This window comes from Marmota monax, unplaced genomic scaffold (assembly GCF_021218885.2).
Source record: "Marmota monax isolate L192 unplaced genomic scaffold, Marmota_monax_Labrador192_F-V1.1 WCK01_AAM20220418_F8-fsc00130, whole genome shotgun sequence".
Classification (NCBI taxonomy): domain Eukaryota; kingdom Metazoa; phylum Chordata; class Mammalia; order Rodentia; family Sciuridae; genus Marmota; species Marmota monax.
In genome coordinates this window covers 1,802,389-1,816,994 of record NW_026693244.1, presented here as the reverse complement: position 1 = coordinate 1,816,994, position 14,606 = coordinate 1,802,389, and the positions used below count along the sequence as shown (strand labels likewise).

General features: G+C 34.4%; 3 protein-coding genes across 7 annotated transcripts in view; 1 reads left to right on the top strand and 2 right to left on the bottom strand.

Annotated features, from left to right (window-relative positions):
* Positions 1–11,402, bottom strand: part of Trappc13 (trafficking protein particle complex subunit 13) — a 33,803-nt gene extending 22,401 nt beyond the window's left edge. For 3 of the 4 annotated variants that reach the window (XM_046456170.2, XM_058583068.1, XM_046456172.2), the window contains exons 1-4: positions 10,802–10,943; positions 4,841–4,909; positions 3,587–3,686; positions 2,523–2,607 (exon numbers count right to left, since the gene is read on the bottom strand). In XM_046456170.2, the coding sequence (XP_046312126.1) occupies positions 2,523–2,607; positions 3,587–3,686; positions 4,841–4,909; positions 10,802–10,847 (300 nt within the window). In that variant the 5' untranslated portion in view covers positions 10,848–10,943. Of the gene's footprint in view, positions 1–2,522; positions 2,608–3,586; positions 3,687–4,840; positions 4,910–10,801; positions 10,944–11,354 lie in introns of those variants that run through there. The other variant, XM_046456169.2, reaches the window with a different exon arrangement.
* Shld3 (shieldin complex subunit 3) lies at positions 7,547–10,924 on the bottom strand. 2 transcript variants are annotated; one of them, XM_046456176.2, is made up of 2 exons: positions 10,802–10,924; positions 7,547–8,729 (listed from the first exon to the last, which is right to left on the bottom strand). In XM_046456176.2, the coding sequence occupies exon 2, from the start codon at positions 8,623–8,625 to the stop codon at positions 7,858–7,860; it is 768 nt and encodes a 255-aa protein (XP_046312132.1). In that variant the 5' UTR covers positions 8,626–8,729; positions 10,802–10,924; the 3' UTR covers positions 7,547–7,857. The 2 variants fall into 2 exon arrangements, with proteins under 2 accessions (XP_046312132.1, XP_046312133.1); XM_046456177.1 differs by lacking the exon at positions 10,802–10,924 and adding an exon at positions 10,460–10,795.
* Positions 11,403–11,582: 180 nt separating the features above from the next.
* Positions 11,583–14,606, top strand: part of Trim23 (tripartite motif containing 23) — a 38,092-nt gene continuing 35,068 nt past the window's right edge. The window contains exon 1 of the mRNA XM_046456168.2: positions 11,583–11,726. Coding sequence (XP_046312124.1) covers positions 11,646–11,726 — 81 coding nt within the window. The 5' untranslated portion in view covers positions 11,583–11,645. The remainder of the gene's footprint in view (positions 11,727–14,606) is intronic.

Sequence of the window (14,606 nt, the reverse complement as noted above, 5' to 3'; positions counted from 1 at the left end):
ACTCAACTATATGTTATACACAAGAGACACAATTCAAAATTATTTGAAATAAATAAAAATAAAAGAAGATGGGCAAAAGGCATACCACACAAATGGAAACAGTGAAAAAGCAAGGGTAAAGATATAGTTATCACAAGATTCAAGCCAAAAAGCATGAAATATGGCCAAAGAGGATATAACCCAGGGGTGCTTTAACACTGAGCTACATTTCCAGACCTCTTTATTTTTTATTTTAAGAGAGGGTCTCACTAAATTACTTAAGGCATTGCTAAATTACTGAAGCTTTCCTTGAACTTGTAATCCTCCTGCCTCAGCCTCCCCAGTCTCTGGAATTACAGGTGCGTGCCATTGCACCCAGCCAACATAGCCTTTTTAAAGCAAACTACATGAAATTTAAGGAGATATAAATAGAAATGCTATTTCTATTTATATTATATACTAACAATATGAGATAAATGTCACTTTTACTGGCAAGATAGATCAGGATGACAAAAAAGAAAAGATATAAATGATCTAAACAACACAATCAATAAAACAGGTCTTATGAATATATGTATCTAGCTTTACAACCAATAATAAAGAAGGAAACTTCTCAAATACACATGGAAAAATTCATTTAAAAAAATAAATATTCAGTCAAAGAAAGCATCAGCCAATTCCATGAATATAAATATTACAAGAATGACACTGATTACAATGTAATAAAACTAGAAATTATTAATAAGAATTAAAATAGGAAAACGTAGGCTTTTTCTCTGAAAACCCTTCCAATAAACAACTCTTAGGTAAAAGAGGAAGGACAGGGCTGGGGCAATAACTCAGCCCTACCTTGCGTGTGTGAGCCACTGGGTTCAATACTCAGTTCCACATAAAGATGAAGAACAAAAGTAATCATAATGAAAATACTTTGTAACAGAATCTGTACGATATATCTAAAACAGTGAACCAGAAAAAAATTCATTTTATCAACAAAAATAAATGGGTTAAATCTCCAGTGAAAGAAGGAAAAAAAGAAGAAAATAAATAAGCAGAAACATAAGAAAGAAAATAAAGTCAAAAGCAAAAATTACTGAAGTAGAGAACAGAAAAACATTTGATGTAATTTAAGTATTTTTTTTTTAAATATACAAACCTAAAGCTATCTGACTTGGGGACAAAAAACCAACAAAAATAGGAAATGATCAGGGGCAAGTAACATTTAAATAGAAGAAATTTTTAAGAGATGATTTTTCACACTTCTATGTCAATAAATTTGAAAATCTACATTAATATTTTTTTCTAGAAAAATGGCTTCACAAAATTTACACTATTAGAAATAGAAAACTTTTAAAGAGACTAGGGAAAAAAAGAAAATGTTACAAAGGCGTTTCCCCACAAAACAGCAACAACTCACATGATTCTGCTGTTGCATTCCGTAAATCCTTTAAAGAGCAGATACTATAAATGATCCCCATATTGCTACTAAACACTGAAATAAAGTAAAATTTCCTAAATGTTTTACTAAGCAACCATAATACTGATATCTAAAATCTTATAAAAACATAAGAAAAATGCAGACCAACATCATGCTGTGTGTCCTGACATACATTCTCCTATGAATTTAAATGGCTTATGCATATATGAATTGAATCTAAGCAGACCTCTGGTTGATACTGCATTGCTCAATAAATAGCTATTCTTTTTTTTTTGAATTTTTAGTTTTATGTTTCAGTTGTTGATAGACGATTATTTTATTTATTTATATGCAGGGCTAAGAATTAAACCCAAAGGGCTAAAATCTTAAGCTGGCTTTCAAAATGGTATACTGTATAGCTAGTAAACATCTCTACCACATTATCTCCTCTTACAAGTGAATTTTGCTTGCTGCTAAAAGGAAACATTATGTATCCCCCTATGCCTCTGCCTCTGATAAACATGTCTTCTACTTTTTCCTCTAAATGCTACTATTCTTTCAACATCCTTTTGCTTTCCCTTTCTTCTAATAAGCCTTCCTGATTGAAACAATACCCAGTGATCTTTCTTCCTTGTTCAAATATTATGTTAATCAGATATAGTAACAAAAACTTGAAACCATTATTTACCTTTGACTAGTTATTTTCTTATCCAAGACATCACAAACTTTGAGGATGAGAAAATATGTGTGTGTGGCATAATGTCATTTTAGTGTAGAGCATAATGTCATTAGATATCCATCAATACTTGATAATGACAACTAAAAATTCTAATATCAAACCTACATTTTAATGAAGTCTAAAAATCACAGGAGAGAAGCCGGGCATGGTGGTGCACACCTGTAATCCCAGCAACTCGGGAGACTGAGGCAGGAGGATGGTAAGTTCAAGACCAGCATCAGCAATTTAGCGAGACCCTGTCACTAAGACCCTGTCAAAATAAAAGAAAAAAGGGCTAGGAATATGGCTCAGTGGTTAAGTGCCCCTGGGTAAAATCACATTATCAAAAAGAAGACTTTTTTAAAACAATAAAATATAACCCAAGCAAGAATGTTCAAGAATATTACTTACTTTTACCAATATGTCTTTTACAATTTGATTGCTATCGTTATGAACGCTGATATAACTGGAAAAGGTCTCTCCCAAGAATATATTTCTGTGAAATGAAATACAATTTTAAGCAGAAATTCATTCAGGTTTTATTATAAATTTCAAGATTTTAGTCAATAACCACATTCTATTTTGAGTATCACAAGAAACCTCAGATGGAAAAAATTTACTAATGGATACAGAAATCAGGTGAACTATTGCTTCAACATTCCTTTATTTTTATTAGATTACTCATTCATTACCTAGTCTATTTCAAAATAAAACATGGTATGCTGGGTGCAGTGGCACATGCCTAGAATCTGGAGTATTTTTGTGAAATTATTTCACTATTCTAATAAAAGTGACCAGTGGCTTTACTCTATATAGTTTTATATTTTTACATGAATATATTCTCAAGTTTTCAAGATATTAGTCAATAACCACATTCTATAAGTCTTAAAAAATAAAGACAAAATGCTCCTTTTGTCTTAAAATTTCTAGTTGCAAATTACTACCCCATCAGTAATCCAGGATAAGAAAATACTTAAGAACAAGAAAATAAACAAAAAATTCAGAGTTCCTAATTAGGTGACAAGTCTAATAACTTCTGTTGGGAGAGGGCTATAGGGTGAAAAAGACATTCAGATCAAATTAGTTAAAAATGAAAGAAATATATCGTCATTATAAAATACAATTAGGATTTTCTTTCCTTTCTTTTTGGCAGCACTAGTGATTGAACCCAGGACTTTGTGCACGTCAGGGAAGCAGTATACATCCTGGGCCCTAAAATACAGTAAGAGCTAAAGAAGAAAGTTAAAATGCTAACATCCTAAGAAAAACTAGTAACATATTTTAATATGTACCTCTTTTTTTAAAAAAAGAAAAAAAAGAGAAAGAAAACTAGAATCACATAATATAATTTTTATCACTTTTTCCCACTAAATGTACTTTAAACATTTTTCTATTGCATAGTTATATTTGAAAACATGATTTGTAACGTTCTTTAAGGTATTGTTGCATGTTTCATGTGAATGTATCATTTTTACCCGAAATTTTGAGGTAAAGTCAACATTTCTCCCAACATTAAAATTTCTGCACCACGTACAGTTGAAGGATCATCTCTCATCAGTTGGTTGAAGAGATCTCCTGTAGCAAGAGAAAAAACAGAAAGTTCTAACATCTTATTTATTTATTTATTTATTTATTTTTTAGGTGTAGATGGACATAACACAACCTTTATTCTTATGTGGTGCTGAGGATCGAACCCGGGTCCCACCTATGCTGGGTGAGCGCTCTACCACTGAGCCACAATCCCAGCCCTAACATCTTTTAAATAAGTTTTACCTATATAAAGAAACAGTTGGAGGCCTGGGTACAGCTTAGTGTAGACTGCTTGCTTAACATGTGTGAGGCCCTGAGTTTAATCCCAGCTCTGTAAAAAGACAAAAAGAAGAAGTAGTTGGAAGAAACATTTAAAATAAACAATTCTGCCAGACATGGTGGTGCATGCCTGTAATCCCAGCTATTTGGGAGGTTAAGAAAGAATGATCATAAGTTCAAGGTCAGCCTCAGAAACTTAGTGAGACCCTGTCTCAAAAAATAAAAAGGATCAGGAAAGTGTGCCTGGGTTCAATCCCTAGTACCGAAAAATAAATAAAAAAATAAAAATAAATAGAGGGCTGGGAATGCAGCTCAGAAGTAGAGCACCCCTGGGTTAATCCTCAGTACTAAAAGAAAAAAGAAGAAATTATATATTAAAAATCTGATTTTTAATCTTTTAAAAATGACACAATATTTATACTTATTTATGAGGTACTGTGTTGTAATTCAATATGTATATAATGTGTAATGTCATTTCTAATCTTTAATAAAGCATAGCATGTAAAATATCTGATCTTACAGAATGAACACTTAGAAACAAAGGAAAATATAGGTCATAAATTATGATATGCTATATAAAGCACCAATAATTCTTTATAAAAAGAATCCGACACTGATAGAAAACCTGAGGGTAAAGGCAATATTTTAATAATGTTATGAATATGGATGTATCTTTGTTTAAACTAAAATAAAAGTGTCTTGTTATCATAGGTTACCAATAGTACCTTGACTTGTAGATCATACATGAGGCCTGTTTCTCAGAAGGCCACCATTGGTCACATGGTACAAAACAGGCAACAAAGAATCCTTTGAAGGATTAACACAAGACTGCCAAGGCTACTCTTACTGCAAGATAATGTAGGCAACCCAGGCTCAACTTCTCCTTAGGTGCAAACAGGTTAAGCACATGCTATACATACCAGGTAAGTCTTTCTCTTCACATGTTACTGGAATATTGGTGAATAAAGTAGGCTTAGTTAACCGCATCACTGTGAATTAAGAAAGTAAACAAAACATTAATATTGTTTTGGGCTAATATTCTCAAATCTAATGTATAATACTCATTAATTTTATGCTAACATAAAATATAATTTCAATATACTTCCTAAGATTACCAATCATTTTAAAAAACATTAAAATGAAATAAAAATTTTACATAAAAGAGTAATTTTTATTTGCAAATTATGCATTCAAGATTGTGAATCCTGGATTAATTTTTGGCATTTAAGTTAAAGTGAATCACTACATAGGAACTCATCTTGGAAATTTTCAAAATATTATATGAATTGACAAGTTGGCAAATGAAATTAGTTAGGATCAGGACAGAAGTAAAAAACAATAGTAAAATGTGCACAACTTGGATGCCCTCCACATTATCTTTTTCCTTTGAATTTGACCTAATATTTATTTGAAAGTAAAGACAGGTAAAGAGGGAAACACAAAATTATGGTACTACTGCCACTCTCCTAGAGAGTAAATGCTAATCCCTAATATATTTCCATGTCTATGGCTTAGGAGTGGAAACCAGAAATAGTACTGGGCCCTATGTTAGTGCTAGAATCACTAGTGACAATCTAAATATTCTAAAAAGGTTTCAAAGAAATAATGGGCTCTAAATTCTTAGGCCTTAATTACTTAAGTATTGTCCATGTAAATGAGAAGTTAATCATTTTTTAATATCACTGTACTATTTGAGCTAAAACTCATCTTTAATTTCCCAGTTTTGAATTTTATTGTTTTTCTGAGGGGCAGAAAGCAATTTACCTAGAAAAAATTAGAAAAATTTAAATTTCTACATATGAAGATGTTCTTTTTTTTTTTTTAAGAGAGAGAGAGAGAGAGAATTTTAGTTTTTGTGTTTTTTTTAGTTTCTTCAGCGGACACAACATCTTTGTTTGTATGTGGTGCTGAGGATCGAACCCGGGCCGCACGCATGCCAGGCGAACACGCTACCGCTTGAGCCACATCCCCAGCCCCTGAAGACGTTCTTTTAAATGTGTGATTCTTAGATTAAAAAACTGTTCATAAGAATCGCATGATTGTACATTTTTAGTTCTATGTATAATCAAAAACTGAATCAAAAAAGTGTCATGATTACCTAACTTTTAACACTTAATTAGCAACCCTGTGCATTAAAAAAAAAACAAAAACAAACAAACAAACAAAAAACCTGAAGAACAGAAATCAAATGCTCAATATCAACCAACTTTTATTTCAAGCTCATTGGCGATTCTAAACTTCTAGGAAGTTTCTCTGGGAATTTCAATGAAGAGAAAGATGATGAAATGAAAGAGGAAGAAATCACAGAAGTTGTCTTGAAGACATCTTTTTTCAATTAATGACTTTTGGAGGCATTCATTCACACGATGCTTATTTTCTAAACAAGGGTCTCATTTGAGACAGTAAAAAGGAAAATAAAAACAAAACAGTATTTAGACAGAATGAAATCTATCAAGAAAAGTTTGTCTCTTTAGTTAAAAATTAGTGGACTTCTTGTGTTTTAAACATTATTGTATCATAATTCAGGCTATTAACAGTCCCTCCAAAAGGCACGTTTACCATGCATTATCAAGTTCCTACCATGCTGGACACGTACTATAAAGCAAAAGCAAACACATTCATCTTTCTAGTCTTACTAGTTATTCTCACGGAGATGGTTTGACAGAATGGTAACTCAGTACAAGCTCTTTGAGGGATGGTCCATAATTGTCTTCCTTACTATATCTAACAACCTAGCCCAAGGTAGGCATTTGCATTTCTAAATACATATTTATATGCTTCTGTAGAATTTTTATTCTATTCATCACTTTGGATATTTTCATGAGGTGATATATAAACTCAATAACATTCTGCTTATAGAAAACTTAAAATAACTCTAAAAACTAGCGAAATAAGGGGCTGGGGTTGTAGCTCAGTGGTAGAGTGCTAGCCTAGCACATGTGAAACACTGGGTTTGATCCTCGGTACCACATGAAAATATATAAAATGAAGGCATTGTGTCCATCTACAACTAAAAAAATTTGTTAAGAAATTATATTAAAAAATAGCCAACTAATACGTCAGCATTAATAGTAAGACTTAATTACTGAGGTTGTGTTTATAGCTTAATTATAAAGAGCTTGTGCAGGATGTATGAGGTATGGGGTTTTATCTCTGGCAAAACAAACACACACACACACACACACACACACCTGTATTAGTTTAAATAAATAACGTGATCTTCTTTAATAAATAAAGAAGTTTAAATAAATAACTTGATCTACGTTCCTTTAAATGACATTATAATGTTCAAGATACTTTATGGATTTGGACAAATTATATTTTGTCTCTTTCTTTTAAATCAACACATCAGCTGTTATATACTATCATTGGAAACATCATTAAGAATCTGGGCTGGTCTCTGACTTGGAACTACATTCATGCCATTTGCATAGCATGTCCAATTGAACTATTTTTAGTTTTATTTTAAAAAAAGTCATTACTCTTAGGTGGATAAAGAAAAAAAACAGTAAAATTTAGATTTCAGGGATTCATCAAAATTCATACTATTCACGTTAATTCATAACTATATCTAATTTAATCACTGCAAAAGCAACAGAATAAAAAGAAAACATTTTACCTTCAAATTTAGAATGAACAATGCTTTATTACAATTCATTTAAAAGAATACTGCTAATAATCCATAAATTTCCTGACATAATTAACAAGTTGAGGAATTCACCTTTACACCTATTCATTTCTGGGACACAAATTGTACATATATTACCACACAATTATTTCTCCACAATATTAAGACTAATAGGCTATATAGGAAAACATCAATTTTTTAAAAGCAATTAAAATGTAAAAACCAGTAAAAAAAAAATTTATTCATTTTACTGTATTAGTCCATACTCAGATCATTCAAAATATTCTTTTTGACAATCAGTAGAATTCATTACATACTATAAATAACACCACATTTATGCACAAATAATTTAATTTTTCCGTTAAGAGCTAATCTTCTTTTAAGAATATTTCCCACATATTCACAGTACTTAACATCACAGAACACCCATATTTGGCCTAAATGTCTCTGAATTGTAGCATTACAAGATGGAAGTTCATTATGCCTAATAATTCGATTGAGTTTTACCCAAATGTCTTCCAGAGTTTGATTGTTACAAACATTGTGTTCTATTGTCCATCTTGCTCTATAAAATGAGTGCAAATTTAGTAGTTCTAAAATATCTTGCAATTTCTTAGACAAAGGAAAAATGTTTTCAGTACAATTATTGTTGGCAAGTGAAACACTCCAAGACCTCCTCTTATGTTGTTTTCCTTTTTCTGATTTCTTGTCCAGATTTCCAGAATCAGGGTGTTCATTCAGGGTATCTGACTGGATTAAGTGCTGCTTTTTCAAACTAGGTTGAAACTCCAAAAGATCTACCGTGCAATCATAACTCTGTGATTTAATGTCATGTTTTGAAATGGTTAAGTACTGTTTCACATCTTCAGCTGCCTCTCCAGAAATTATAGGTGGTGATCCTTTAGGTTTGAGTGGAAGCTTGGACCCATCATGTGGAAACCAAGGAATAAATCTTGATAATGGACGAGTAGGAAAGTCTTGCATTGCCTTTTCTGCAATTTTTGGCAGTTGTGTGGGATCACTCTCATAAGGTCGATAATGTATTATTACTTCTGTAGTCATTCTGCAATAATCCATTTACTCTTACTGAAGAGAAAATTTCTTAGCTGAACTCTTCAGAGCTAGAATGTTAATTTACTATTACAAGACTTTCTCTCTTGTCAAACCAGAAGGAACAGGACCTAAGGTGGAAGTATTGCAAAGAATAAGATATGGTAGGGATAGCCTGCGTACAAATAGGCAGGAAGAAAAGGAAAAAGGAAACCAATTCCCATATGCTATTTTAACAAAGTGCTATTGATAAGTGTGAATGCATTTCACAAACTTGAAAATCCTTTCTCACCAAAATAAGGGATTTGAATTAAAGTTCACTAAGATCACTTCCAGGCTAATAATGCTAATAGTTAGCATGTTTAACTCAACAGGTATAAAGGACTTGGAAGCATTAATATTAATATATTAATAAAAGTCCTTCTCAAAACTATTGCAGAAACAGAGTAAATTAGTGATTCTTAAAGTACCAGATACATATAATGTAATATTTTAAAATTTGAGATGTCTGAACTAAATGAAATCTCTGTAATTTTTTTATCTATCTGGGAGAAAATCACTTTCTGCTTTAAAACTTTATGAATTTTACCAAACAAATATACAGACTACTTAAAGACTATATCTCATTTTCAGTAGTAAACAGTAAAAACATGAATATGACTATACTTTGCATTTTAACCAGGATAGGATGCTATAATCTTCTTTGGATTGAGACTAGTACAGTATTGAGATCCTAGTACCAAGGCTCCTGAATTCCAATTTGAAGGAAGAACAAGTTCTAGACTTATTTTTTTTCTCTTAGAACAAAGAAGTCCTCAGGTGGCCCCAAAGTAAGTCACTGATAATAAGTTACAATATATAGAACTTCCAATACATAGGTTCAACAAGGGATTTGTGAGGCTTCCCAACGAGGCCCAAAGCTATAAGACTGTACTACAGGCTCTTTCATAGTCCAACTGCTGTAGAAGAGAATAAAATAAGAAGTTGAATTTCTTTCCCCTCCAAATTAGAGAACCACTTGATGAGGGTTCTCCAACTGGTAGGATGATCTGGAGTGGGGATTTTCAGTCTTGATGTCACAATAGAATTACTGATTCTAAGAGTTAACAAGTAACTAATCTCATAACCCCTCTGACTATAATATATAGTCCACATACTTGATGTGAGATTGAGACAACATGAATATGACAATTAGTATCTTTTCTCCACAAATAATCTATTTGTCTAGATCATCTGCTCAGGCTAAGTTTACAGGTACTGCTGCTATATTATTTAATCTTGAAAGTTTCTTAGTTCTAGGTACAGAGACAATCTTGTTAACTTCAGCCACCAGTGTTACAAATTAAATATTACAAATAGAATTGGTGAGCTTCTGGAATGTCTAATGCCTACATCATAGGCGTAGGTAGAAATGAACAGTCTCTCAAAATGGAAGCCATAAAGAAGGTAAGTGCAATTCAATTGAATTCAAACATCGAATGAGCATTTCCCTAGCTTATTCCGAGGCATTGTTAACTTATATATTAGAGCATTTAGAAATAAAAAGTTCATTTGTGGTACAATACATGTTATAAAGCTAAAAACATTTGAAATAAAGGGTTTCAGAAAAATCTTACTGTTGGTTTTTCCTAAGCAATGATCTAATTCAACCATCAAATTTACTAAAAATTGTCATGTATAGAAAATCAAAGTTGACACGGTTCCCACATACATAATACTCTGAGGTAAACTTCAGAAAGTTTTAATACATATAAGCTATATATAGTGATACCAAATATTGGTAAATCTCTGCCACTATCATGCAACACTAATTTCACATTTAAGGTGAAGCCTGGTAACCTCCTAAGTGCATATGGCTGACCTCAAACAGAAGGAAAAACCTTTGAACGTCAGTTGTAAGTGATTTCAGTTCACAGGGACCTCTTCAGTAGGGTCGAGACGTCAACTTTTGCTCGCAGCACAGATCAGAAAGAGTTATCTATCAGCTACTATTTCATTCTAGAAAACGGCTCCGGACCCTAAAAAGCAAGGAAATGACATCGCTTCCTCCCGCTTGGCCTAAGGCATAGGGCAGGAATGCTAGGGCGAACGGTGCTTAAAGAAAGAAGGAGGCCTACAGCCCAGACACGAGATCCGTGTGGCAAAGGCTTCGAAACAGAGGAGAGAAAACAGGATAAGGGAAGTAAGGCTCACAAAAGTTTACCTTTCAGCGCCAGCAGGTGCTCTTGTTTGGGGGGATTCACTTCCATTTTGCCCGGCACTGATCCACTGCCTACGGTGTCTGAAGAGGTTCAACCTGGCCCGGAAGAAAACAGAGAAACGCGCGACAGGGAAGATCTGTCGTCAAACGCACTTCCAACAGCTTCTTTTGGAGGTGGTACCTTAAATTCTCTTTTTGCTACGTTCTTTACGGCCCTCACAGCTTCTTTTCATCAGTCATCCGTTCTGTCTTACAGATCTATACATATTATGGTCCATCTACAATCACACATCGTGACTTCAAGAAACCTCTTGTCGATACCAACACGCAGCCTCCTAGACGTCTACGGTGCAGGAATTTAAAAAAAAAAAAAGGAGAGTGGCATGCTGGGATTTGTAGCTTATACAAAAATTGGATTGCCTGCGGGGAGATGTAATACCTTTCCCCCACTCAACCCCCATCTGGTTTGCAATTGGAGAGGCGTTATTACAGGATGGAAAATTTCATACTTGAACTTTTTCTGATTTTCCCTTTTTTTTGGTTTGTATTTACTTACCTTCGTCCATCAGCTGCAGATTCCTCAATTAAAAAAAAAAAAAAAAAGAAAGAAAGAAAGAAAGAAAGAAAGAAAAAAGAAAAATTGCCGGTGAGCCAGATCGGGCTGCCAAGCAGCCAATGATTGACAGAAGGAGGAGGGCGGGGCCGGCGGGAGGCTCCCCCCCCCCCGCGTCGTACTGCGCCTGTGCGCAGCGGCGTGCGCCGAGGCCTGTGGGTAGATGGTTCAGCCCCGCCTCCCAGTTGCTGGCTCAGGCCGCTGTCTTTGCTTTGCGGCGCTGCTCCTCCCAGGATGGCTACCCTGGTTGTAAACAAGCCTGGAGCGGGACTAGACAGTGGCCGGCAGGGCAGCCGGGGAGCTGCTGTGGTGAAGGTGAGGGACCTTGCGTGCGCTCTTCTCCACAGTCGGCCTCCCTTGGGTTCATCCTGGAGACCCTACTGCGTCGGTGCGGCCCTGGCTTTGATGGTTGGGATGCGCGGCCTCTGGGCGGCTCTTGGCTCTACGTCTTGCCTCCCCTCCTCCCCCAGCGATCCAGTAACCCCCTCTGGCCCCATGTTGCGTGGTCAGCTCATGTCAGATGTCAGCATCTGCACCCGGTGCATTTGTGAAAAGGACCGTGTCGGCCTGTGAGAGTGACCTGGACTGGTCTTTACTGCTTTAGTTAAGTTCAACAGGCATCAGTTAGTTTGTTTTTATTAAATCGAGCTGTTATGGCCAAGTACTATATTAGGTGTTTTAGCTCCTCAGTATCTACTTATGAGGTAGATATTAAATCTCACTTTACAAGGAAAGAAACCCATATTTAGGTTAACACAGTAAATGTCAAAAGCCCGTGGTTGAGTGACTCTAAAGTATGCTTTTCACTCTTGCGCTACTTCTATAATTATACATCTATTATTGGTTGAGCTGCTGCCTTCCTTTGTAATACAGCATCAAAACTTCTGAGAATTCTCTAGCTGCAGCAAAACTGAGCATCAACGCTGGTATTTATGAGTTGCCCTGTGCAATTCCTGTGAAATCTGAAATTTAACCACGTGTAAATGTACAAAATGCATTCGCTACCAAATCAAATGAATATATGTGGAACTCATTTTTCCCTTTCATTGTAGTATGAAAGACCCGAAAGGGATAACTGACCACATGGTCTATAGAGTAACCTTGAGGCTCATCTGTAATGTAAGAGATCGATAATTCTCATTTCTGGCTGTAACTAAGGACTTCAAAAAAAACTATTGATGCGCTCCTTCAAGTCTGATTACGTTGACATCAGTATATTTTTTAAGTTCCTAGAAGTGATTTTAATGTGCAAACAGGATTGAGAATCACTGAGCCAGATAATTTCTGAAGGTTTTTTTGAATAATGGGTACCTAATGATTTTTCTTCTAATGTTAGTGTTATATGATTTCAAATGAGATATTTATGCTATAACTTAGTATCAGTCAATATTAGTGGCTGTTGATTCAGTTGACCTTTGTGAGTGAAGGTATTTTGTAAGTATATAGTACATCTGAGATACAGGAGAGCCCTCATTATTTACACATATTGTATGGTTGCGATTTAAATTTTTGAATTGTGTTTTACTAAGTAGAGAATTCCTGCAGATTCCTGAACTTGTAAGTTCACAAATGGGTATCATTGCCATTTCTATTTTTGTTACCTTGTCTGCCTTGTACTTTCAAAAGTGTACCAAATGAAACTCTCCTTTGTTACAGCATGGAATTTGATTCATAAGAGGTATCCCTTGTTCATTTTCATCTTAACATGTAAAATGTTCCTGAACTCTCAATAAGAATCCTTTTTCAGAAAGCAGGAAGTATTTATTGGAAGGTAAAGGTTGAAATTCATAATGCTAATACTGTGTAAAATGGCCTTTTGTTAAATGAACAAGTTTATAAAACAAAAATCTGATATATTGTAAAATAATTAACATTTAAAAATGAATAAGAAAGGTTTTTTGTTTTGTTTGCCGAACATTCTTAGTCCTTTTAAAAGTATGACCTCGTTTATAAAAATTTGATTTACATTGTTTGAAATAATTTTGAAGCTTTTGAATATTTGTGAAATGTAAAATTAAGTTGATTTTCCCCTATTCTGGACTTAATTTTTTCATACTGTTTAGCTACATTTCCTATTCATAGATCCTGAGGGAAGAGTTTCTTGCTCTATTATTTAACAAGTTGATACATGAGTTATTTTTGTATGGATGTTTGGTTTACTAATGAATAGAATTTTACTAGTGATTCTTTTGTGGTAGGGGGCAGGAAGTGAGCCCAGAGCCTCCCATGTGCTGGGCAAATGCTCTATGACTAAACCTCATTCCCAGTCTTTTTGAAAATTGTATTTTTGAAACCAGATCTCATAAAATTGCTCAGGCTAACCCAAGGCTAATCCTCCTGTTTTAGCCTTCTGAGTAGCTGGGATTACAGGTGTGTGCCACTGTGTCCAGCTTTTACTAGTGTTTCCTCCCCTCCCCTCTCCTTCTCCATCCCTTTACTGGTACGTTTTTTTTGGGTGGGGGTGAACTGGTGTATTATCTAGCATAGTGATGGGGTCAGAGATATAATATGTGAATGAATTAGACAAAACTTTAGTTCGATTCCTTTGTTTATTGTCATAAATAAGTTTAATTATTGTAGTATCACAATGTGAGCATTTATAAAAATATTGCATTTATTTATTTTTATTATTTTTTTAGTTGTAGTTGGACACAGTACCTTTATTTTATTTATTTATTTATTTATTTTCTCTGGTAGGTGCCAGACATTTCATTTTTGTTTAATTTTAATTTTTTTTATTATTAGTTGTTCAAAACATTACAAAGCTCTTGACATATCATATTTCATACGTTTGATTCAAGTGGGTTATGAACTATTTTTACCCCATATACAGATTGCAGAATCACATCAGTTACACATCCACGTTTTTACATACTGCCATACTAGTGTCCATTGTATTTTGCTGCCTTTCCTATCCTCTACTATCCCCCCTCCCCTCCCCTCCCCTCCCATCTTCTCTCTCTACCCCATCTACTGTAATTCATTTCTCTCCCTTGTTGTTTTTTTTCCCTTTCCCCTCACTTCCTCTTATATGTAATTTTGTATAACAATGAGGGTCTCCTTCCATTTCCATGCAATTTCCCTTCTCTCTCCCTTTCCCTTCCACCTCTCGTCTCTGTTTAATGTTAATCTTCTTCTCATGCTCTTCCTCCCTGCTCTGTTCTTAGTTGTTCTCCTTATATCAAAGAAGACATT